This window comes from Monosiga brevicollis, genomic scaffold (assembly GCF_000002865.3).
Source record: "Monosiga brevicollis MX1 MONBRscaffold_3 genomic scaffold, whole genome shotgun sequence".
NCBI lineage: Eukaryota > Choanoflagellata > Craspedida > Salpingoecidae > Monosiga > Monosiga brevicollis.
Window position 1 is genome coordinate 2,386,381 of NW_001865040.1, and position 24,998 is coordinate 2,411,378.

The 24,998-nt window shown below is 52.5% G+C and overlaps 4 protein-coding genes across 4 annotated transcripts; 2 read left to right on the plus strand and 2 right to left on the minus strand.

Annotated features, from left to right (window-relative positions):
- Window positions 1-1,610: 1,610 nt before the first annotated feature.
- MONBRDRAFT_14768 (uncharacterized protein) lies at window positions 1,611-3,436 on the minus strand (the record flags this gene model as incomplete). The annotated part of the gene is made up of 7 exons (XM_001743482.1): window positions 1,611-1,847; window positions 1,940-2,043; window positions 2,219-2,285; window positions 2,375-2,543; window positions 2,651-2,784; window positions 2,903-2,995; window positions 3,116-3,436. Coding segments are annotated over 7 exons (1,125 nt in total), but the record flags the coding sequence as incomplete, so codon positions are not given.
- A 7,420-nt stretch (window positions 3,437-10,856) lies between these two features.
- Window positions 10,857-17,397, plus strand: MONBRDRAFT_31365 (uncharacterized protein; the record flags this gene model as incomplete). The annotated part of the gene is made up of 25 exons (XM_001743162.1): window positions 10,857-10,886; window positions 11,000-11,068; window positions 11,166-11,293; window positions 11,433-11,505; window positions 11,616-11,711; window positions 11,791-11,991; window positions 12,101-12,226; window positions 12,314-12,385; window positions 12,483-12,572; window positions 12,682-12,806; window positions 12,879-12,921; window positions 13,014-13,096; window positions 13,248-13,339; window positions 13,429-14,126; window positions 14,202-14,315; window positions 14,756-14,824; window positions 14,965-15,031; window positions 15,128-15,300; window positions 15,434-15,589; window positions 15,798-15,888; window positions 16,124-16,194; window positions 16,238-16,421; window positions 16,491-16,534; window positions 16,634-16,750; window positions 16,945-17,397. The coding sequence occupies 25 exons, from the start codon at window positions 10,857-10,859 to the stop codon at window positions 17,320-17,322; spliced, it is 3,390 nt and encodes a 1,129-aa protein (XP_001743214.1). The 3' UTR covers window positions 17,323-17,397.
- Window positions 17,398-18,344: 947 nt separating this feature from the next.
- Window positions 18,345-21,023, plus strand: MONBRDRAFT_23216 (uncharacterized protein; the record flags this gene model as incomplete). Its single annotated transcript, XM_001743163.1, has 13 exons — window positions 18,345-18,544; window positions 18,679-18,797; window positions 18,870-18,988; window positions 19,085-19,197; window positions 19,332-19,365; window positions 19,473-19,598; window positions 19,722-19,816; window positions 19,919-20,014; window positions 20,133-20,189; window positions 20,281-20,404; window positions 20,579-20,656; window positions 20,745-20,812; window positions 20,888-21,023. 13 exons carry the CDS (start codon window positions 18,345-18,347, stop codon window positions 21,021-21,023), a joined length of 1,365 nt encoding a protein of 454 aa, XP_001743215.1.
- A 249-nt stretch (window positions 21,024-21,272) lies between these two features.
- Window positions 21,273-24,504, minus strand: MONBRDRAFT_31366 (uncharacterized protein; the record flags this gene model as incomplete). Its single annotated transcript, XM_001743483.1, has 18 exons — window positions 21,273-21,424; window positions 21,537-21,571; window positions 21,668-21,732; window positions 21,845-21,902; window positions 21,992-22,069; window positions 22,193-22,268; window positions 22,346-22,485; window positions 22,589-22,690; window positions 22,769-22,832; window positions 22,972-23,010; window positions 23,140-23,205; window positions 23,295-23,370; window positions 23,480-23,533; window positions 23,612-23,716; window positions 23,832-23,907; window positions 24,027-24,147; window positions 24,329-24,366; window positions 24,447-24,504. 18 exons carry the CDS (start codon window positions 24,502-24,504, stop codon window positions 21,398-21,400), a joined length of 1,278 nt encoding a protein of 425 aa, XP_001743535.1. The 3' UTR covers window positions 21,273-21,397.
- Between the last annotated feature and the right edge of the window lie 494 nt (window positions 24,505-24,998).

Genomic DNA, 24,998 nt, shown 5'->3' on the forward strand with positions numbered 1-24,998 from the left:
CGCGGAACGCATCTGCATGTCTTTTGAGTGTGTGTGTGGTTTGATGTCCTCATATGAGGGCACACAACCGCACCTTGGAACTGCACCTGGGCACTGCACCTGGACACTTGGCATGACCATCTCGAGGGCTTGTGGACATTGCCCTGCTTTGCTGGGTAAAAGAGGGGAGCTACTGTGTTCGTGAGTGTGCCACCGTTGTTTGTGGGCATGAGGTTCGGGAATTAGATGCCGGAGCCTTTTCGGTTCGCGATGGGGTTAATATGGGCGCTGAGATGTGAATTATCCAAAGAGACGCCGAGTAGATCTGTGGCGTCGAAAAAGGCTTGCATTTGGTTATGATTAAGGGTTCGATTGAATGATGCTCGTTGAGATCTCACGGTCACATGACTACTCGATGAGAACGACCGTGCCCGACACTCAGTGTCGGTTTCTTTCAAAAGCCAACGAAGATAACATGATAGCTCACACAAGAGCTCACTTAGAGATGGGCGGCAAAACACGGATGCGGCCTGATCATCCAGACCAACCCCAGTCTTGCCAAGTGCATGACGAGAGGCGATTCAGACAACGTTGATGGAGACCACTCGGGAGCCGCGCGGTGGCAATCTCCAGTGAGGCGTAATTTCAACGTCCACGGGGTCAACCCTTGCCACGACAACAGGAGCCGCCTCCAAAGCGCCAGCAGCATTCTGCGAGTCAGTTTCGATAGCTGAATCATTGGGCTGCGCCCTGTTGTCGCCATCCTCGCTGTCCCCCGCAGTCTCGGGGGCGGTCTGGATCGTGTGTTGGGCAAAATGCGACATGGCCTCCTGGATAGCACTACCAAAGTTACCAGAAGTTAGATGATGTACTGTCGTGCATACAACAAGCTCGCATTCTTGCACACGAATTGAAAAGAAAAGAAAAGCATCAAGGGCGCCCCAGCAAGCATGCGCCTCTTTCCAACGTACGGGTCCATGGGCAAGAACGAGCGACGACGAATAAAGGCCGATCGTCTGTCTGCCTCCACTTGGTCCGTGCTTCCTCGTCCAAGACGCTCCAGCACACCACGGCGCCACCGCAAAGAGGATCGACGTCGGGCCAATGCCTTGCTCGGCTCTGACGCTAAACCAAGCCGCCAGTCCAATGACGTTAATGCAATCCCAAGGCCTCATCCTCACATTCACCCGCCCGCAAACACGCAGCAGCGCGCGGTTCTCAAATTCACCAATCTACTCCCTCAACGTACCAGAGGAGACGCAGGCAGCATTGGCCGTAATTGGTTCGGCTGGACTTGTCGGTGCTGGTTGCAGTCCCAATTGCGATGCTAGCGGATATCTACGCGCAGCCATCTCCAGCGATTGCCACATGGCAGCACGAGCAGCCTCATCTCGTGGTCGCTAGGGTCCACAGAACATGGAATAAGAAGTTCATCAGGTCTCATGGCCAGGCGTGTATGCCGTGCAGCGCTTAGCATCACCAACCTGGGCTGCTTTGTCCATGGCTGCGGCAGAGAGCTGGTGAAAGGCTGGCGGGTCGACCCGACGCAAATCAGCCAGGACGCGGTTCGCCAACAGTGAGACACCAGTATGCCAGTGCCGGGTTGCCTACACCACAACATGCCGCGCGGTTCAAGGTGAGGCGTTGAAAAACCAGACCAGAGAGAGCATCAAGGAAGCCCGACGAACAAGGGACAAGGCGCCAACCTCGAGAAGAGGATTCAAGAGAACGCCCATGCTATCTACAAAGCTATCCATAATCATGTACATGCTAAAGCTTGACTGCATGATCAGCAACGCTCGCTCTGCCACTTGAAAATGTTTGCTGCGCAGCGCATATTGCAACATTTTTAAAAGTATGGGCAAAACCTGTTGACATGGCCAAAAGGCAATGAGGCGCGTGCCCGACCAATATTCAGCCGGCTTGTCCCACCTCACGTATCGCAGAAGCGCGGACAAACCTCCTGAAAAGCATAGTCCGTGCACTCAATGAGGAGGTCGTTGACCTCGTTCAGGAAGAACAACTGCTTCACCGAGTTTGTTTTGGGCCAGTATCGCAATAACACTGCATTGAGGAATGAGGGAAAGGGAGGTAGTGACGTCAGGGTCATTGACATGATGAGCCGATACGTGTAGCATGGACAAGTTGAGAGATAAAAAAAAAAAGCGCCGAGAGATAAAAAAGAACCGCTGACACGTGCTTGCAGGTGGGGATCAGCTCATGAGCCAGTTGAACTGACCTTCAAGAGCGGGAACCAGGCTCTCTGGATCTTTCTCAGACAAGTACACCACAACGCAAAAGCTGAGCTATTGGGAGGTAAAAGCGAATGGGATGCAAAAAGCTGTAAGTATCGAGCAGGTGCTGCGACCGGAACCAAGGCAACCAACGTATCAACCTGTGATGCAAAGGGATTAATTGACTTGGCCGCATGCAAAGGCAGGATGACGTCAAAAAAAGCACGACGGTGCTCCGCGCGGATTGGCGTTGCGAAACCTTTGATGATGCTACCGACAACCTCAATGATTTCCTCGATGCCGTTGTGGGATTGTGACTCGTAGATAAAGCTGCAAGGCGTCATTGACCAAATCGCCAGCGTATTGCATTGACGCTGGTGAGCATTCAAGACAGACCAAGCGATGTCAGCTGCCAACCAGAGAAGCAGCAGACATACTGAAGCAACTCGTCACGAATGCATTTTCGTATGGTAGCACGCAAGCTCGGCAAGATGCCGTATACGCGATGCAGGATGGATTTCATCCAATCACGTTCTCGAAAATCCTCTGCAGAGCGAAGTCGTTGCAACACCTTGGGACAAAGACAAACGGTTGACGTGCAGGCCATGTTGGCGTCAGAATTACAAACAGAGTTGAGGAAACCTATGGCAAAGGGGGCACGGGAGCAATGGGTATGTGCTCCTTCTGACCTTGAGTACAAAGGGCTGCCGAAGGTATAGCCGTCCCACGTGAGAGTCAAAGAGCGGATTGGAGATGTAGGCAAAGAAAGCATTGAGTGCCAACTACGAGCACGCCAGCCAAGAAATGATATACGGCGCACGGTGGGGACAGCAGCCCGACAGGAATCACCCTGCAGGATAGCATTGGCAATGGCTCAAGCAAGCAGGACATGGTGCGCGCACCATTAAATGAGGCCAAGAAGGGTCAAGCACGCAATCGTCCTCTTCTAGATCAAAGTCGGCCCCGCCGAAGCTGGTGGGTGGTCGCGGTCGGGTCAAGCAGTTAATCTCAAACATGTTGACCATGTCGCCCACGAGGGTCATGGAGAAGGCCAACTGCGTGCATTGAAATTGTGGGGCACCAGTAACCGGATCCAACTCGAAGAGCTGCACCAGCTCTCGCAATGCGGTGCGCTTCATCTCTCGCGCTTTGAGGCTCGATAACTCGGCCCCAGGGCTAAAGTCGAACATGTAGTTGCAGTTTTGAATTTTCTGGCGCATGAGGGCCACATCCTCGAGAGTTGAACATCCTGTCAGCGCACATGTAACATGGGTAAGTTTTGACGGCGCCAAGAGAAAAAGGGCCGAGGGCTGATCGTGTTCGACTAGGCTCGACACCTTGTACCTCGCAAGGGTGGCAGGCGCACGGGTTTTGGAGAGGCTTTACTTGAAGAAAGGGCGGGCTTGGGTGGGCTCTGAGACGAGCGCCTCTGAGCCTGCATCAATTCAAAAGCAGAAAGCGATGAGTGCGCTAGACGCCATCCCTCTGCGGCGCTGACCGAGGGGCATGGCTACCAAGGAAGGCCAGCAGGCCATGGCAACCCAAACAAGCCAGAAGCGCACCTTGCTCAAGTTGTGGTTATTGAGTCCCGATCCAGGAGATGTAATCTTTTGGAAACCAGGCAAAGCGTGAAGGGGACTGCGGATCCCCAGCTCGCCGCGTCAGCCGCCTGGGCGTCAAGTCAAAAAGAGGAAAAAAAAACATACCTCGACATCGGCCTTGGAGACTGAGGCTTGCTCCTGCAACATGGTATGGCTACTCGAGTTGAGCATCACTTACTCACGGCGGGAAGGGCGGCGAGCAACTCCAGCAGCAGCAGGAGCAGGTCCGGCCGCTCCTTCAATGTTGCCCGTCACCATGGATCGAGACAACAACACGACAGGAGGTGGGGGAAGCAGTTGGGGCAACGGCAGCGTCGCAGGCTGCAAGTTTGGGTACGGAGGTGATCAGCTGTTCAAGCAGAGGATAAAGCGCCACAAACGGCAGCCCCAGCCCAGGAGATGCCTCTTCAGACTCGACCGTCTCAGCAATGACGGTACAAAGTAAGGAGAATGGCATCCAGTACAGAGAAAACACAACTTCACTCACTCCCAAACCAAACAACAAACAGCAACAGCTCGCGCGCGCGCGCGCTGGCCAAGTATCTGTCCTGCTTGTCCTTTGTGACGTACCAACCCAGGGTATGGTGATGAAGGTGATGATGATGAAGCGGGGGCTTCCGATGTGCTCGTCACAAGCGAAGGGAGCGTGAGGTATGGAACCTTGCTGGGCGGTCGCTGATGTCACTGCTGAAGAACAGACGCAATGCACGAGATCAATGAGTCTTGATGGTGCTGGTGTCATGTGCAGCAGGTGTGCTCTGAAGGAGAAAGGGTGGGCCATGGACCATCAAAGGGGGCACGAAGTTGCTTGGGGCTGGTGAAAGATGGGGGTTTATTGTGGGTGGTTGGGCGTGGTTGGGTCCGATGGTCCAGACTGCCCAAGCTTTTCTAGTTATGTGGTGGCTTTACCCTTCACCTCATCACCCACAGAGGCAGGCGTGGTGTTGGACACACACAGTCATGGGTAAGGAACCCTTGATCGAGGAGGGCCCTTTGGTTTTGCGCTTTACTAATAATGAGTTCATCCACTCACGTCTATCAAGTACAAAAATGGGATGGCTGGTGGGTGTTTTATTAAAACGATGATGGGGGTGACAAGTCGAACTCACCGTCGTGCCCGGCAAAGTCTGCCCCGGCGCCCCAAACCAGTTGGCACTTTGAAAGCTGATCACAAGGGCTTGGGGTTTCATCGTTGCAAGTTGCCGCCGTCAACTCGTCGCTGCGCCATAGAACCAAACACCCATGTGAAAAGAAGGGGCTCTGAAAATAAAATAAATTACTTTCCGTAAACACGCTTGTGTGGCTGCGAAAGTGCGGTTTGAGTTGAATTGGCGCACGGGGGAGAAGTCTTGTTCAAGGCTCTTAGCAGCCTCCATCACCCAGAAACGTGCGTGCCCACCCAGCCACCCCCCGGCCTGCCTTCCTCCCAACCCCACTACGCCAAAGTTGCAACTCATCATCATCACTACCAAAATATTCAAAGCCAAAAAAATAAAGTTTTAAATTCGATTTAATGATGTTCAAAAGTTTTATAAAATTGTTTGGACAAGGAAAGACCCCAAAAATATTCCGGAGTTTTTAAAAAACAGGGGTTATTTTATTTTGCTCATTTTCATTTAATTATTCTGTTTTCGGGTACATGTGCAGTAATTAGATTTAAAATTTAATTTTTTATCGATTTTTATTTCTTTTGTTCTTTTTTTGGCACGGGCGGGGTGGTGGCGGGGAGCAGCTCGTTGGGGCTCATTCAGGATGGATGCGTGCAGTGAAAGCTCCTAGAGGCTTCTATCCTTGAGAAGGCCCACTGCGCTGTCATAAATGTAAATTAGACCAGTGTGTTGGAAGCGCATGTGGTACCTTCCGTTGTGCACTGTTTGGGAGGGAGATCAAGCCTCCTTCTCCTGCTCTTGATGGCCGGCATCTTCGTGCGCGAGTGTGTGAGAGCGGTGTAAGGAATGGTGCTGGTCATGTCGGTTCTGGGGATTGATGTTGTTGATGAAGAGATGTAGCGCTTGTGAAAGGTTGCCGTCTCGTAGAGCCAAAACAATCTCATCTTTTTCCTGTACAGCAGACAATCGCAAGAGAAGTGCCAAGTCGTTCATGTCACGCAAGCTCGGAGAACGTCTCGCAAAGAGCATGAACAACCCATCTGGCTTGCTGCATAAACTGAGAATTTGAGATGGTGAGAGCTGGAGACAGGAGATCGACTGGTGAGGACGAGTAGGGCATGATCTTACCTCTGCACAGCTTTGACCAGCGTCGCCGATTTAAACTCCTTCACACCTGGGATAATTTCGCAGGGGCCTCTGTGTTGGCAAGAGGTCGGCTTCTCTCCCCCTGGTGTAACAAAACGGCAAAACCTTCGCAGCAAAGCATAGATTCTTGCGGATATAATCAGCACTGAGGTGGCCACTTGTGAATGGGTTCCAAGGATAGACTCGGTCAAGCCAAAGGTCTTGTAAGCAAGCAGAGAAGCACATTCAAAAAAATGGTCGCAGGTACAAGCCGCCGAATACAGTGTGGGAATGTTTGTCTGGCTGAGCCAACCAGCTCCTCTTATCACCGTTGTCGCCTCTCACGTCGCCAGCTAGACGACCGGAGCGGGAGATTCGTGCCACATGGACAATGTACGACGCTAGTGGATGCAGGTCACCGTTCTCCCTTGACCACCTTGCAAATTCAGCCGCCCCCATCAGTGTTTTCAAAATATCCTCTCGCATTAGCCTCATACCTGACGTGCGGTCGACGCGGAGAACATTTGAAGTTTCGAGTGGCGCCAGGCCGTTGAGAACGAGCAGAGAACTGGCGAACGCCTTCATCTCAAATTTTGCCTTTGAACATCCTCGAGGCGGGCGGCATGCGTATCGGCCTGGACTCTTCCGCCTGGCTGTCCCTTGTGGTTCTCTGAACCCGTGTGGCGTCCTGTGCAGCTCCATGACGTGAGAGTCTGCGACTGGTGCCACAGTTGGTATCGTCGACGCGAGAAGAGAAGAAAAAAATAGCAAGTGTGTGACGCGGTCGTTACAAACCAAACTCAACGGCCACGCCGTTGCAACAGTCACTTTTGCTGACAACGACTTGCTCGCTCGATCATCAGTTTGCCAAGTTTGCCAGGTAACGTCATGGCGGCAGGAACGGATCAAACACGTACTGATGCCGCTTCGCCGGCACAGTCTTCAGAGCCTCTGCAGCTGCCTGCTATGAATACCTGGCCAGATCTCTTCTCTTTTGACCCTGAATGGGAGCAAGAGGTGTGCCGCGTAGTATCACAATCAGGAAAACCTTATTACCGTCAGCGACCGCGCCGGCCGCGCCAATCAGACGTGGGCTTCCTCGGGCCAAAGCGGCCCGTAGGCCGGCCAAAAAGCGCCTCAAAGAAAGCAAAGAAGTCCAAAAAAAGCCGGAAGCAGCGCATGATGCCCAGTGGAGCTGTGGGGGCTCACAGACCGAACACGGATCTCCTACCGGTCTGACCAGCGCTCCTTCATCGCCAGCCCATGAACTCCCAGCGGGAGGACAGCTGCAGACTGAACACGGAGACTGAAGATTTGCACACAGCGTCGCACTCAGCAGCTATTGAAGATGAGTCGGAAGCTGATAGCGATTGTTCCGATAACAGATCAGAGCTAGGATTTGGAAGTGACGCCATCGCCGACGATCCTGCGTTCGGCTTCAGTGACGACATGCCTTCCGCCTCTGACCCTGGATCGGACGATGACGCCACCTCTGTCTCCAGCTCCAGCTCTGAGGAATGCAGGGCGAGTGAAGACGATGGCTTGGATGCCTTCCTTGACGGGCTGGATGGGGAAGACGCAGCTTTGGAATGTGAAACCGCCCCAGGAACTCTAGCATACACGACAGCTTGTCTTGTGTGGCTAACATTTTCCTTCTTGCAGAGCAGATCGTGAAAGAGCACGGAAAGTTGGTCGAGGTATTTGATCCAGAGACTGACAAACATAACAAGGTATGATGTGCCACGATGCATTCAACTCAATGTTGTGTTTTCCCAGTGATTGCCGCCATTGCTGTGCCAGAAAATCCATGCCATCTTACATGTGTATGCGTGCATGTGCGTGTGTGTGGGTGCGTCGACAACACTCGCATTCTCGCGTAGCTTAAAATTGTCATAACACGACTACTGGTCGATACTCCCCGGCGGTCCGACTGTGCAAGCCATGCGGGCAGCTCAAATTTTCCGTGCTGCTATTGTGAACAAGAAAAGAACAAAGACCTCGCCGACGCTATCATTCAGATGAAACCGCCCAGCAACAAGAGCAACGAATATTATGGCCCAGGGGTCAACCGCGAGTTAACTCTTGAAGAAGAACCATTCGAGCTGCCGTGGATGAAGACCACTGACCCAGACGAGTCCAAGGCTCTCCAGAAAGCAGAAGACCTTGGCTATGGAGTAGCCCAGGAACCAAGCTTAGCGCCTCTCCGGACGCATGCATCCGCCACGGCCAACCACGAGTCGTTGGGTTACAAGGACAAGCGCAGCCCCTGGCCCGCCGTCATCGACGTGTATGACACGTTCCAAAACCCACCCGAGAGCCTTCATTTATGGGCATTGGGCATACTCAAGGTCAATCCCACCTCTTGGCATGCAGATGTATTATGCCCTCAAAACAATGTCTCATTCCTGCAAATGTTGTTGCCCTTCTCAGTATGTTGTGCAGAATATCCGCGACCTCAGCGCGCGTGGGTTGTCAAAGACCGTGAGAATCAGAATGTCCCGGGAAATGAAGACTTTGATCCAAGATTATGAGTATGTCTGGCCTGCCGTCGGGACACTCGAGCGATGTCTAACAGCTGTTGTGCCAATAGGCGCTTGCATCCCCGTGAAGGTCACAAGCCTCGCTTGAATGAGATGGGGTCGTGGAACGGTGCTTCATATCGATGGCAGTTGAACGAGAAGGTGTTTTGGATTGCACACGCTCCAGGTAAGAGCACCGAGTTTGAGTACTCCTGTGGATTGACCGTGCTCACTTCCGCACAGGCCACACTAGGCCTAAAAATACCCGCCGAGGACTGTCTGTGACTAGGATGATGCGAGTCGTGGCCTTGTGCTTTCGATGTGCCGAGGTCGGATCACGGCGCACCGGTGCTAGCGCAATTATCGTTTGTGTCGTGTGCCTTTTATAATTTTTCGCCATGACACGTCTCATACCATGAACTCATCGTGTCAGATTGCCCTTGGCCCCAGCACGACAGCTGAGGAGCGGCAGGAACTCGACTTGATCGTTGGACCAAGAGTCTTAGAGCTAGCCTGGCCAAACTCTCTAAAGGCCCATCACGTGGTAAGCCATGCCGAGCACGTTTACGACCCGACCCACCTCACAGCATAATATATTTTTTTTTAGACGTGGCACCTTACTCATGCCCTGAAACAATGCGGACCAAGGTTTCTGTCAAACGAAAGGTCGGAGACCATGAACAAGTACACAAAGGCGGCTGCAAAAAAATCCAACAGGAGGCATCTCGCGCGTGATATCGGACGCGCCCACCTCATGCAGGTAAATTAGTCGGCCGTTGTACCACAAACAAGACACAAAGCTTACGATGTGCTTCAAATAGACGAAACTGCTGTTCAGCCTGCATGGTGCACCCACAACACCACCACGCGGCATCGATAAGAGCGTATGGCAAGCCACATTGGTTCGCCATGCTCCAATGCTATTCCAGCTACTAACAGCAGAAGCCGACGCCCAAGGCCAAGCGCATCGTCACCTGAGACTGAGCAAGACAATGGCCAGGTGTGACATGACTAGTCACAGGCAACACATGATACATTGAAAAGTTTATGCCAGGCAAAACTGATTATCGCTTCCTGCCATGCGTGTCTGCTGTGTTTACAGAACGCCGGGCAAGAGGGCCCTGGCCCAACCCCTCTCCGAGTGGATACAGTTGATTGGTTTCGACGCGACAATGCCCGTTCATGGCGTGAGTGCTTTCGAGGACAACACGTTCACCGGGTGGAATCGCTTGTCTTGGGGTACCAAATGGACCATTCGCGGTCTATCAACCTGGTCAGAAGAGGCACCACGCCCGCGCCCGTGGACACGGCTACGTTATGAATACATTCTTCGCACCCGCGATGGATTGGACGGTATGCACTGGTGTGCGCATTTCGACCGGTTCAACAATAACACTCACTCAATGGGCCCACTTCACAGGCGTTTTTCTGATGGGATTGAAGAACACTGGCGGACCAGAGTCTTTGATGCTGTTGGCCATCCTCGATCGAGACACAGACATGCTTTCGAACGGCTGTCCAACGCATCCACTAACATATTGGTGCCACCTCCCCGGCTACAAACACGAGTCGGCCCAAGCACGATTGGCTTTAGTACAAGTCTCTGACGTTGTAGAAGTTGCAAGCATGAACCACGACTGTGCAACGAAGCGAGCATGCCGTTTCGGAGACGGCAAAGGCTGTCGAATCGCAGAACATCCCTTGTGGATCCGCACCAGAGTCATATGGGACGTAGAACGACAACTGTTTGCGTAGAATTTGAACTGACGACATGTGAATTGACATGTGAAGTTGCAAAACAAAAGATCCATTCGACCAAACAAAAGAAACAATTCAGAGAACGGAAGAGAACAAAAGAACAAAAACAGACAACAAAAGAGACAACGAAATTGTGAACTAAAGACAAAAGAACAAGATCAGAAAACAAAAGAACTCGAATAAGAACAAAAGAATCATTTTAAGCAAACAAAAGAAACGAAAGAACAAAATCAGAAAACAAAAGAATTTCGCTCTCGCACGTTCGGAGAACAAAAGAATAACGGCAAACAAAAGAATTGGCCAGTAATGTCATAAGCTTAACCTCGATTTCCAATTTTTTTGGCTTTGAGTATTTTGGTAGTGATCAAACAACATTTGTCAGCAAAAGTCAACTTTGGGCTGACATCCGCGATCCGCATATAAAGTAAAATACTTCAGCCGGTGGTCTCAGCTCGGGAACAAAAGATTTTTGCTTTTGACTTTTTTTTCCTTTTTTTGCTTTTTTTGCTTTTTTTTAAGTGACGGCGCAGGATGGCAGCCAGTGAGGCGGATGCCACTGCGGTAAGTGGACCCATACGTGGGTGATGTGTGCCATTGTTACATTCATGATGGGCTCGAGACCACTGTTGTTGCTATTTGATGGGGCTCATGTACCTGCCTGACCGGTTTGATAGGTGGCGGATCTACTCAACAATGCGCAGCTCGAGTCAGACAAGGCTGAACGCGTGCTCGCGCTGCAACAGGTAAGCCGCGGCAAACTTGGGGCAACGATCCCATGCCCCAATCTGGTGCCGCTTGTCAGTGCTGCTTTGAATAATTTCACAATCCCACACGTGCTAGATCGAGGAGCTCCTGCTCAAGAAGTCACCCGAGCTGCTCGACAACTTTTTTGAGGAGATTCTGAACTTTCAGCTCGATTCGGCGCCTGACGTGCGAAAGCAGCTGGTGGACTTTGTGGAACGAGCAGCGTATGTCATTCCATTCTCACCTTGTTTGCAATTCCCCAGCTTCCTTGGACGGGCACCAAGACGCCCTTGCTCTCATCGAGCAACCTGAACGCCTCGCGTCGTCACTCACACGTGTCATGCTTGGGCCGCCATGGCACAGATTGATTGATGCGGGTTTGATTCCGCGCATGGTGGATAGCCTCACCTACTTGTATAATGACACCAACAGTGGCGTACGTTTTGAAGTCCATACACGCCGAGCCACGAATCATGTTGCCTGCCCCTCCCTGACTGGTCTCGCTAAGCTCACAACATGCCATGGATTCGGACCACCTTCCTTCAGGTGGTCAAGCGGGCTTTACAGGCGGCCGCGTGCTTGGTTAAGCACTGCTTGCAAGAAGCTTGCGATCACAGCCGAGGTGGTGGTCGCGTCACGCAGGTAAAGCTCTCTTGCTTGGCACGGACGCCGTCACGTCTGGCCACTCGCCTACCCTCACGCCCGAGTGCCATCGATACAGGATACCTGGGAGAGCACGATGCGCATCGTGGATGCAGGACTGCAACAGCGTGCTGCAGCCAATGAGGGCGTCAAAGCCGCCTGCATGAAGCTGATGGAAACTTGCGTCTTGCTTTTCTCGAACCGTACTCAAGACACTCAAAAGAAGTCACAGGATGACCCCTCCCTCGACCTTGTCTCCGGAGCCCACCACTACCTCGACGTGCGACTTGCGACCGTTCGGGTCCCGACCAGTTTTTGACTTTATCATCTGCAGTCATGCTCACCGCTGTCTCTCTGGTCGCGCTTTCCTGCTCATTTTCACCACGCAGCCTCAAGTACTGCAGGAGAAGGGCCGTACCCTGTTTTCTACCCTGGTTGCGCTAGGCCAGAGCCATGACATCAAGAATACCAGTATGACGGTTGTCATCAGTACCCTTGTCAGCATCATGCGTCAAGTAAGCAAGATTTTTCGGTCTCTTGGCGCCAAGTGCAGAGCACCATCATCTCACTGCGTGTGCGTGCAACTTTACATAACTTGCCAGCGGCCACAATTCATGCACCAAGGCATTCCTTTCTTGCAAGAGTTGGCCAAACAGCCGCCCAAGCACTTTAAAGTAGGTCATCGTGAAGGAGGTCGTGGCCGAAGCCGGCCTTTGAAATTGGTTGCTCTCGGTTCCCCTCAGCCTCAGCCAACCGTATCATGATTTGCAGGAGAGCACGGTGAAGAGTTTAAACAGAACGCTCAAGACTCAGCTTCTGATTATTTTGAAGCACGATGCGTCACTTGCCTTCCATGAGCAGGTCAGACAACCCGTCTTGCGATCAATGCCCCCGAGATGCTCCCACACCCTGCTTGCCGTTCTTTGATCGTAAGGCTTGAACCTAACATTGCTGAACGGCGTCTCAATAGCTTATTCCCTTACTCAAAGGGCTCGGCGCCCAATCACACGAGTACCGCAAATTCGACCGTCGTGCCGAAGCACGGGAGCAGGGTCTACAGGCTACGGCTGTGCCCGTGGCCCAGGACCCCGCCAGGTAGATGCAAAGCTTAGCCCGCGGGCCAGCCTTTTTCGCCGTCGCCTCACCCCACATGTTACTTTACAATAGTGAAACAGGCACCGCAACCGGTGAACCCCCGGCCAAATTGGCTGTATGTTCATTCCAACTAGTGCCTCTGGTTCTCGTCGGACGTTTGATCACTCAAAAGTCTGCTCGTTTTGTTGCCCTCTGTGCCCTTGATAGAAACACACGTCGCCGTATTTGGAGGAGAGCTATCTGATCAAGCATTTGCGTCCTGAACAACTAGCCGAGTTGATTTTGCAAAGGTATGAAGTCCATACAAGTTCTCCACAGCCATTTGTCTGATGAAGGAGGCGGAACCTGGTTACATTTGCGTGTGCTTTGAGGGCAACACTCACCCCCTCCCTCCTCCTTCTTTCTGCTTTGGTGCTGTGACCGAATGTGACTGGTGCTCAGCTTGGCTCTGGCAGACATGCCCCAGCAAATGCCGGCCTGGCTCGAGGACGATGGACAAGCCACAACTGGCATCTCGGCTCGCGCTCAACGAGGTAGATGATTTGAGTGTCGACGATATCGGCCAAACGCTTTTGCCCCAGCTCTTTTCGACATGTCGTCACTTAATTTTTTTTTCTCGTAGTGGCTGGCCGAGGCGGCGATGCTGAAGCTCAAATGTCCAGTTTGCATGCCGCACCGGCGTTGCCCGACGTCAAGCCGAGCGAAGTGCCAACGCCACAGCCAAGCACTCGAACCAAATCGCGCAGGTCTCGACTCGATCGATTCAAGGTCAAGGCTGAACCCATCAATGCGGGTCGAGCCCGAACGTTGATCACACAGTGTTTTGAGCGATTGCTAGCTGCAGAGCCCCAAATGAAGACAAGCGAGTCTCGCCAAGCATACCATCATGCACTCTGCGCCATGGTCATCGCTGACTACTACAACGCCACAGAAGAGGTTCTGGGACAACTCAAGGCCAATGTCGACGCCAGCGACAGTCCGAGTATCAAGACGGAAGCCATGGATACAGCAACCGATGAACCAGAGGCCGTCAGCGCCACGCCACGCAAGCCCCTGCGGTTATCGCCATTTCAAGAGCTGTTTCTGGAGCACGTGGCTGAGGAGCCTCTGGCGCGCATGGATCTGTCAATAACCCTTATGTATCGACTCTGGGCGAACAGCGCATCCTCAAGCGTGGAGGATGCCGAAGATCATTTGGCGCAGTACGATTTCTTGGCTGCCAAAATTCTTGTCTCCATCATCCCAGGACTCGAGGTCAAAGATCACAACCTTATTAAACTCTTCCTTGAAACGCCCTGTCTGAGCCCAACAGTGGTTGAGGTGAGTCACGATAATGGTTGGCTGTTTCTGGCCCTTTTTGGTTTGATTCATGCGCATGGTGTCGCTGTATGTCAGATTTTGGGTTCCTGCTGCAAGGACGTGAATCGGACTGAGGTGGCCATGGTGGGCCTGCGACAGTTGCTTCAACTTCGACCAGGGGCGCGTCCTGCCTTGTTTGCTTTGCTGCGGGTGAGTACATTCGCATGGACCTCAGCTGGTGTCGTAAAAGCAAAGGGTTCTCGTCCCTCCCCACACACACCTCTTTCATTCTCTCTCTTTCTCTGCCCCGCCCTTTTCCATGTCTTTTCATGTTGTGTGTGTGTGTGTGTGTGTGTGTGTGTGTGTGTGTCTGTCTGTCTGTCTGTCTGTCTGTCTGTCTGTCTGTCTGTCTGTGTGTCTGTGTGTCTGTCTGTCTGTCTGTCTGTCTGTGTGTGTGTCTGTGTGTCTGTGTGTCTGTCTGTCTGTCTGTCTGTCTGTCTGTCTGTCTGTCTGTGTGTGTGTCTGTGTGTCTGTGTGTCTGTCTGTCTGTCTGTCTGTCTGTCTGTCTGTGTATTGTGTGTTGTGTGTTGTGTGTTGTGTGTTGTGTGTTGTTTTGTTCTTGATCACCACCATCGCAATCAAATTGGCAGGAATTGGTCTCCAGTGAGCACGAGGCCGTGCAAATTGCGGCTATTCAAGCCTGTCAGAAACTCATCAAGGTCAGTGACAAGAGTTTTCCCTGCTTCGTTGGCCTCTTATCAGGTCATATGATTGTCGCTTTCGCCTGTCACATCAAACAAGGTCACGCCGAAGCAACGATTGCCGATGAATTCACATCTCACGTCGACCCTCTGTACAGCTGGAATTTGCACAGGAGACGCTGGTGCAGATTGCTGGTGATCTCTTCAATGCTGGGCTGAAAGCAGGTGTGCGGTCATGACAGCTGCGGCCACCTTGATCTCAGACCAGACTTGTCATTGCCTGCTCACTCGCCCATGTCTTCTTGTGGCGGCTTCTAACAGTCGAAGAGCAGGCCACGGAAACCGACTCGAGCCTGGCCATCATGACCAGCCATGGCCGATTGCTCCTTGCGTTGCTCCCGCACCATCCAAAACTGCTCCGTGTGCTTGTCTCTGCCTGGGAAGATGCTGCCAGCCCCGTCAAGAAAGTCATGATGAATCTTCTTGAGGAACCGGTGCGTTTGATTGGGAGGGGAGCCCGGCTGTAAAACAGCCACGGGTCATCCAGCACTATGCTGCGCCTGATAGTTGGCGCGCCCGTGGTTGTGGAACAGCCTCACATGCCTGTGGATGGAATGTGGGGTGTAGCTGCAAACAATTGGCTCAGGTCACGAGGAACTCTTGCGGGAAGTCCAAGTTATTGCCGAAGAAGGTCACAAAACCATTGCCCTCCTGTGCCTACGCTTCATGTGCCACTTTGGCGTTGGGTTGTCTGCCATCGAAATTGCCGTCAAGCTTGCGCTGGTACAAGATGGCGAGCGCCGAGCGCAAGCTGAATACTTGATTCCCGTTTTGCGAGGTCTCAATCAGGCAGGTCCAACGCCATTTCCTTGACTCACCACCATTGACCTGCAGTTGCGATTTCGCGTCTCACCCTTGACCACACGTGATGCCTCTTGGGGGTTTGATCTTTTTATTTTATTTCTATTTATTGATTTGTTTTCGCATGTAGCCTCGTCTTGAGGAGCTGCTGCCAGTCTTGCTGACCTTGCCACCCGCTGCCCTCCGCGATGCCATTCTGCGCATGACACAAGCTGGGCCGAGTCAGTGTTTTCGACCCGTGAACCAGATGTTCACAATGTCTTTTTTTTTTTTTTTTTTTTTTTTTTTTTTTTTTTTTTTTTTTTTTTTTTTTTTTTTGCACGCCTGTCTTTGCAAATTCGCATGCACTGGAATCTCATGCCATGCACTCGGGCGTTTCTTGCGCGGTGCTTTTTGCAGAGCAATCCCTCCCTGTATTTACGCCAGAAAACTTTTTGATGGCCTTGCACCGCCTAGCACATCGCGAATCACGCCTACTTCCCGTGCGTGGCCTCGTATCCAAGTCTAGTCGTATTAGCTTTAGCCCAGTGCGCTCATGTCAGGCGCTCGCACTCTGGTGACCCGATGCAGATTGTGCAAGTGGCAGTTGATATCTGCTTGAGCAACGGCGAGGACGGTTATCATAGCATGACCGGCATCTATACCATGGAGGTGCTGGTGACGGCGTTGCAGCGAATCTGTAACATGTCACCCATCCCCCTGCTGCTCTTCCACACCGCCTCGCGCACTTTGCGCAATTATCCCAATCTCACAGGTAAGGTGCATATGCTGGTGCATGCGCAAACTGTGGTGTAGCGCTCACGCTGCCACGACGCTGATCTAGATTTTATTGTTGACAACGTCTTGGCCAAGCTCTTGCACAAGCAGGTATGTCTGCGTCTACGCGTTTGATGGGCGTTTCAGCCCTGCCGCTCTATGCTGACCTTTACTGGTTATCTTTCTTCGATGATCTTTCTTCTGCTTCAGGTGTGGAAGACGAATGGCATGTGGGCGCCGCTCAAGAATCTGATACACACGTGCCAACCCAAATCGTTTGAGTTGCTGCGCCTCCTGCCTTTGGCACAACTTGACCGACTCCTGAAGGTATGGTCTCTACCATCACACATGCGTGTGCTTTTCTCGCTCTTTTTTTTTTTTTTCTTTTTTTTTTTTGGAAGGCGCTTTCTGTTCGCTTTTCGACTGCCATCTGGGCCAGCAGCAGCCAATGCTCAAGAACTGTCCGCTCTTTTTGGTCCATCATGTGTGTGTGTGTGTGTGTGTGTGTCGATTTTGAGCAGGAATTGCCGGAGCTGCGCGGGGCTTTTTTTGTCTTTGCGCGCGCCATGCCCACGGCCGTGGCTAATGCTTATCCTCGCAAGCACAAACAATGGCTGTCCTTGCAACTCAAGAACGCCGATGCAGCCGGTGCGACCGCGGGGGCAGACTCGAACGCGCCAGAGTCACAGCCAGAAACCGATCCAATGGAGGATTTGACTGCACCGCCCCCAGATTTGGATTTGGACAGCGACGAAGACTTTGAAGCCCCACCCGAGTCTGGTCGGGATTCAAGGCTTCTCTTGGAAGGCGATGCCGCTGCTCCCAACGAGTCACCTAAGGAGACTGAGCAGGACGACGACGATGACGACGATGGTGACGCACCGTACATGCCGTCATAGAGCTTGAGCTGTCGAATACACACCGGACAAGCCCTCTGACCCATAGTTCAGGACAGGGAATTGATTCAAATTGAAGAGATGTCAGTGACAACAATGTGACTGGTCGCGAGTTTGAGCTGATGAGGCGACCGAGCCGTAGCCAGCAGAAAAAAGAACGGAAAAAAGAAAAATCGTGGATTTCAGAAAAAACAAAAAAAAAAGAAGAACCCTACACGTGACCCGTGACACACAGGCACGGCGCGGACGACAGGGTATGGGATCCAAATTGGCAGCGCCAGCTTGGCTGCTGTTAAACTTTAAGGATCAGAAAGGATAAAACAAGACACCCTTCCCTTGAGTTGAACCAGCTGTGCGCTGAGCTCAGGTCGCGCACTACCAATAACAGTGCCGCTCACGTCATTCCGTTGTAATCACACGTTTCTCGGATTTCGTATTGTGTGTGTGTGTGTGTGTGTGTGTGTGTGTGTGTGTGTGTGTGTGTGTGTGTGTGTGTGTGTGTGTGTGTGTGTGTGTGTGTGTGTGTGTGTGTGTGTCATTTTCTTTCTGTCACTCGCTCGTGCATATTTGGCAGCGCGCACGTGTGTATGTGTGTGTGCGCGCGCCTGTGTGTGAGAATAAAAAGACGGGCAGCGGATCAAGGTGTTTGCCTCCAGCGCCGATCTTACGTACGAGCCACCGTGTGTGGAAGCAGAGGCTCATAGCCTGACTACCTTCTCTTACCAAATCAGTGAGTCTTTCCATGCAGTTGGTGCAATCGCGCAGCGGCGGATCCCCGTCGCTGGCCAGCCGCCGCAATGCATTTGATCTCGATCAAGCAGCCACGAGCTGATCCCGCCGCGCTAGCTCACACATGCACACACTCACGTTCTCTCCCCATTTTGCTCTTCATACCCTGGCGCACTTGGCTCATCGCTGCCTTCCCACCTGCCCTTGCTCGTTTCACTGACGATTTCAACCAGGCGCGCATCACCATGGCGAATCTCGGCGTGATGGCTCGAGCACAGCCTTGGCTATCCAATGTCATGACGGCTGTCTCAGTCATGAGGCGGAATATGGCTCATCGTGCTCTACCGACCTATCAAGCGCCTTCCTCCACCACCGGCGCGCCTTCTCAGGACGTGCCTTCGCATGTCGGATATCCCGAGAGCAACTACGCCTACCTAACTCGCCCGGGCCCCTACATGCCCCCGCTGGAGGAAGAGCATGATGCTTGTGGTGCCGTGTACGTAGTTTCCGCCAGAGAACGCTTTCCCCCCGCTTGCGGCGCCAACGCCTGGTGGTCTTGCGTGATCAGACGTGGCACGCTTGTTGTGTGCTCATGGTGGTGGTCAATCAACGCTGGTCTGTCGTTGATAGCCTCTCAAACATTGCACAGCAAGTACCAGAGCCGACGTACGTCACCGTCAACAAGGGGTACAACGTGTTCACCTCTGAAGAACCGTTCCAGTGCGACATCACCCACAATCCCAATGGTGGTACGCCTAAAACACCACCGCTCGCCACGCTGGTGGGCAGTATCTCATTTCGCATCCCTGCTCGCTCGTCAGGTCTCCTCTCGGGTCTGCAAATCGCCTATGAAACATGGGGTGAGCTCAACGCCAAACGAGACAACGCTATTCTTCTGCACACTGGCCTTTCAGCCTCGAGCCACGCTGCGGCCCATCCCGTACGTAGCTCAGCCCCTGAAGTACTTCGCAAACAGACATGAACACCACTCCCCCTTGCCAAGTCATGCCGCTATGTTCCTATCCCTCGCGCATAGAATCATGATGCCCCAGGTTGGTGGGAAAAGTTTATTGGTCCAGGCAAGGCACTAGACACGGACAAGTTTTTCATTATTTGCTCCAACAACCTTGGGGGCTGCTATGGAACAACGTGAGCTTGCTTGCATGACCACCGCTTTGGGGCTAAAAGCTCTGCTTACACCCCGTGCCCCGTGTGGCCTCTCATTTGTTTATTGCGTGCTCCCATTCGTGTCCCACTTCCTGTAATGATTTCGCCTCCGCCAGCGGGCCCGCCCACATCAACCCAGCGGATGGCGAGGTAAATCCCGACAGATTTAATTTCATCGGGTCAATGGCCTTGGCTCTGCGTCACAAAGCTCATTGCCAGTTGGCATCCTGTGACTCACCTGTGTTTGCCCATCGCAGCGCTATGCGATGCGATTTCCGCTTGTCACCGTCCAGGACATGGTTCGCGCCCAGTTCCGCCTTCTGGACCACCTGGGCATCCATCGTCTCCACGCATCTGTCGGCTCTTCCCTCGGAGGCATGCAGGTGCGGAACGCTTTGGCCCATTGCTATATGATTGCCGCTGCTCGCGTTACCTTATTTTTGCAGCCATGTCTTACTCACCAGGCTGCCTGCCTCTGATCCGCTGACTGGCTGATCTTTGAACAGAGTCTTACAGCTGCCGCCCTCTTCCCCGAGCGCGTCAATAGCTGTGTGAGCATCAGCGCCGCTCACCGCGCTCATCCCACGGCCATTGCACTTCGGTTCGTGGCGCCCAAATCCAACTGGTCGAGTCTCAGTCAACCTGACTGCAACAACTTCTTACCATGAATCTACGCACTGTCTTCTTGTCATGGCGCCAACAGCTACATGCAACGTCGCATCATCATGTCTGACCCGCATTGGGCTGGTGGCAATTACTATGACAACACTTTTCCTGTCGTGGGCATGAAGCATGCACGGTCTGCCCAAAATGCCCAGCTCTACACCTCTCAACTCGAGTGTTTCAGCAGACCAGCATGTTGTGTCTGATTCTCACGCGACGCGTGTGTCCTGCTCTACATGATTTGTAAAATGCAGCGAGGTGGCTACCATTAGCTATCGGTCTGGCCCCGAGTGGTCGGATCGCTTTGACAGGTGCGCTGCGTGTCAGCCATAAGGCCTCGTCCGCTGTCCCGGTTACCTGTGCAATAAGATGCCCGTGCTCACGTTGAATGGGCAACCGCAGGCAGCGCATTGAAGGCGCCAAACACTCCTTTCAACCCGAGTTTTTGATTGAAACCTACTTGGACCATCAAGGCACACAAGCCTGCTTGCGCTATGACCCAAACTCACTTCTTTACATTTCCAAGGTAAGAAGGCCACGGGTGTCCGGGGTGCCGCTCGGCTTTTGGACTCGTCTTCCTATGTTCAATTTTCCTGCCATCTCACCCCTTGTCCTTTTTTTTTTTTTTTTTTTTTTTTTTGTTTTTATTTTATTTTTTTTTTTCTCTCCTCTCATTCTTTTTGGGTCATCGCTTCGACAGGCCATGGATCTCTTCGATCTCACGGAAGGCTTTGCTACACCTGAAGAGGCACTCGAACGCATCGGCTGCCCGACGCTGGTACATTGTTCTGCGTCCTGCCTGACCGTCCCCGTTTCAAATCCTTGGGCCCCAGTTCAAATCGGCTGTGGCTTGTGCTGTATCATAGGTGATTGGCGTCCAGTCTGACTTGCTCTTCCCTGTATCTCAGCAACAAGAGCTAGTGCGCCTACTCAGGTAACACTCGCTCAAGGAGATCGTATTGGGCCATTCAAGTATTTTTCTCATGCATGTTTGCTGGCAACTTGACAGGAGAAGTGGCAATCGTCGCGTGACGTACTTTGAGTTGGATGCACTCTACGGTCATGACACGTTTTTGATCGATGTTCAGACCGTGGGTGCGGCTGTTAAGGGACACATTGAACACAGTGCCGTGACCGATATTTAAACTCTCCGGCAGTGCCGATCGCCCAAGCTTGTTTCTTTCTCTTTCTTGTTCACATCTGAATGAACGAGTCGAGGCCCACTGCTCCATTCGCTTGCGTTATGATCATCAGGGACTTTGTTCTTCTTCTTCTTCTTTTTTTTTTTTAACATGTATGTCAACTTCAGGACCGTGTTGTCTTTGCGACATGTGCCATTTGCTGCCTGGGTCCGTTAGCTCATGAACTGATCGCAAATGTGAAGGGCATTCTCTGGACGAAACAAAGGTCAATTGATAAACTAGTAGGATTGAGACAATGGACGGTTGAACCCCCGCCAAGGTGTCTCCTGCCATTTTTACACGAGGCGTGGCGACACAAATTACCACAGCCACACAGCTTATGGCAAAAGAGGCTGGCGCTCCAGCTACACAGCAAAGCAGTCGGTGAAACCGCAGTCATGAGCGAGACATGGACAATCGTTGTAAGCCAGGATCGAGTCCAGCAAGACAACCATCATCATCCTGCCAAACACAAACCTTCTGATCGCCAATCGGGATGTGATCAATACCAGCTGCATCATGAACGAGAGCAAGCGACGCCCATTGTTAAAGGCCCAAATCATCGGCTTGCCAAAACAAACACCAATTGGTCCCACATCCAGACTCACCACGATCAATATCCTCCTCATCCACGACCTGGTACTTCAAGCCATAATACACGTTGGCATTACGACTAACACGAACAAGCAATCCGTCATGTTGAGACTGAAGCTGGAGGAGAGGGATCCGACCAGGAAGCAAGGCCTCGAAGAACACATTGAGACAAGCATTTGACTGCAACTTACATGCACTTTGTCACGAGAAGGTCGGCAATCACCGTAGCTAGACCCAATAGGCCAAGACCTAGGAACGAGAACATTGCGTAAGCAAGGTAAGACGAACGGCTGAGTCGATGAGGCATCGAGGCACCTTTGTCACCTGACGACACGTACCAGAGCCAAGTGCCACCAATAGCGGCACCATGCTAAAGCGACCGGCCGTGCCCGACACCACGAACACAAAACGCAAGCCTGTATTTAAAATCAGGGCGTCGAAAGCGGGCGAGCACAAGCCACATGTGAGATGTCCGCTTTGGGTGGCAAGGAGGCTAGCGAATACAAACTTTGCAAACACAAAACATGCACTCTCCATACCGTAAACCTTGTAAAGGTCACGCGCCGGTGGGTCGATCTGATAGTTCGCAAAGCGAAAATTGTACCCAGCTGAAAGCTGCAAGGAGAGGTCGTGAGGACAAGTGCAAAAGAGGAAGAATAAACAAGCCAAGAAGAACCCTGCAAGGCACTGACATCAGACTTGGTGTCCAGACGCGTGAACTTGTAAGTGGGACTGCATGTGTGGGCACTGCTGTCCAGGTTACAGTCGTAATTGACTTGGATCGTGATCAGAGCGCCGTTGCGCATGGCTTGATTCTCAAAGTCGGTGATGCCTAGAAATAAACAACATGGTCTTTCATGAGAGAGGTCGAGGGCTTGGACTGATACCGCTGCGCGACTACAATGGCGTTGCTATGAGCGGTGAAGCAGACACACCGGCTTCGTTGAGAATGGTATCAATCTTGAAGATGGGGCAGTGGCGTTCGAGCCCCGTTGGACTCCATGTGCATGTGTAGACGTCAACCTTGTCGCTCTCATCTGACAGCAAGAGATCAATGTTAGGCATCGCATCCGAGGGCCGTGGTAGCTGCTAGAGTTTGTGCTTAAGACGCGTACCCGTGCTGCCAAACTTGGCGCCAAAGCGCTGGAAGAAAACCGTGTTTTTAATGTAAACGGTAAACTGTGGGAAGAAACGGCCCGACATCACCATCACCATCAGGGATATGCATGATGCATCTTCTTTGCTTTCCCAGCTGGATGCAAAAAAGTGCGTCATGGAGGCTGTCGTGCGTTGCCGCGACTCAGCATATGAAACTTACGTTTTTGACTGCCGGCATGTGACGGGCATAAAACAAGCCCTGCCAAAGTACAACCAAGTGTGCAGACCAATGATGTAGTTTAGGGGGATGGACGACCATGTTGCAGCAACTGAACTGGTTGGATCAAAAGGGTGGCAGGCGGATGATTGTAGGGAGCGTGGCTCGTACATCAGTAGTTGCACGGTCGTCTTCGTCCTTGCTCTCCACCGGGCCCCAGCCATAGATGCGGCATCGCTGTAATAGACCAGGTCAATAAGAGCACTAATTGTTGGACAACAAGAGGGCATCAAAAAATTCGGATTGAATGCGACATCTAGCCGTACCTCTGTGGTCGTGTTGCACTCGCCTGTCAGCGCGCCATTACGTGATGTCGCAAATCTGGGGCAGTCGGCGTCCGACCTAAACAAGGGTGACGTGCCAGCGCCGACAAGGCATAGAGGCGGTGCAAATGACTTCTCATCTGCTTGTACATGTGTGCGCCACAGGGGAAGCGTGCCGGCTGACGTACGTGCAGTTGAATGCACTGGCACTGCCTGTCACGGGTGCTGCGGGGTCCTCATCCCTACGAAAGCGTAAACCAAGCAAATCAGACGCATCACACACACGTTGATGGGCAGTGTCTGATGAGTGGGAACCGCACCAGCCCTCGGCGCGCTGCGTCTGTTTGCTGGTTTGAATTGAGTTGCTGACAACGAAGAAGGCGTCGTTCTCCTGAGCCGGTTTGATGTAGTCAGGCGTGTCCCATCTACGAGAGAAAAGGCGTGCAAGAAAGGCCCATGTCGCGATGGGCGGTCACTACCACGTGCCTTCCTTCTGCGGTAGCATGGGGCAGCAAAAACGAACAGTGTGCCGACACGTACACGCGTAAATCGCCGGGCACACAGTCGTTCATACTGCTGATGTCGGTGTTGTCGCAGGTGATGGCGATGCCTTTGACTATTGGAGAGCCCAATTGGCCCCCCACCCCCCAGGCGCGTGATAGCAGGCTGTCAGCACGACCAGAAAGACTGGGCGAAAATCGAGAGGGTAAACGATGGCACGCGGGTGAGGTTCACCTTTGGTGAGGACGGTGCTCACGGCCGAATCAACCTCCTGGTACCCCTTCTGGTAGATGATGCCATAACCAACCACGTAGGCAAGGATGGTGATTTGAAGCAGGCGGAAGATCAGGCCCACCTATTGGTCCCATTGGTTCCCGGAGAGTCACCAGTCCATGCAAGCATAACCGGATGGAGACGGTGCCGCGTGGAATCGCAAGAGGCAGAGGATGGGAAGGATGAGGCGAGGCGCAAAGCAGCATCTGATGTCGTCTGACTCGAGGAGCGACGCAGAAACAGGCGCATGCGACAGCATGTACCTTCTTGGAGCGGATGTGCACGGTCTTGAGGGTGTCATCTACGATATGAGGAGGTGAGGTCAAAATAAGTGAGCTTGGATGGACGGCTCGTGGCAAGGATCCTGAGCTTGGCACTTACACTCGAGCATCGAGTATATGCCCTGTTGAATAGAGCCCCAAAAGCCCGAGGCCGCCATGATTGCAGAGTGCTGCCACAAATGCCAGGCCGAAAGGGCTGCTCGACACGAGACGATCGAGAACACACATGAACAAGCCCCATGTCAGGCTCAATGAAGTATTGATGGACGCTGCATTTGGGCATTACCCCACTACCTGCATCCCTCAGGCCCTTGTAGATCTATACTCGGAACCCTCTTCTAACAAGCCCCATCACCGCCACCACCAGCCGATCCACCAGCCGCCGATCGCTCTACACACATCACATGCGCACCTGTTGAGAGTTGCAAGCCAGGGGATTTTTTTTTTTTTTCCACAAAATGATGGAAGTTCAATTTTTGTGTGATGATTCCTTGTTTTTTTTTTTTTTTTTTTTTTTTTTTTGCTTTGGGGTGGGCCAAGGCAGTGTGTGTGTGTGTGTGTGTGTGTGTGTGTGTGTGTGTGTGTGTGTGTGTGTGTGTGTGTGTGTGTGTGTGTGTGTGTCTGGGTGTGTGTGTGTGTGTGTGTGTGTGTC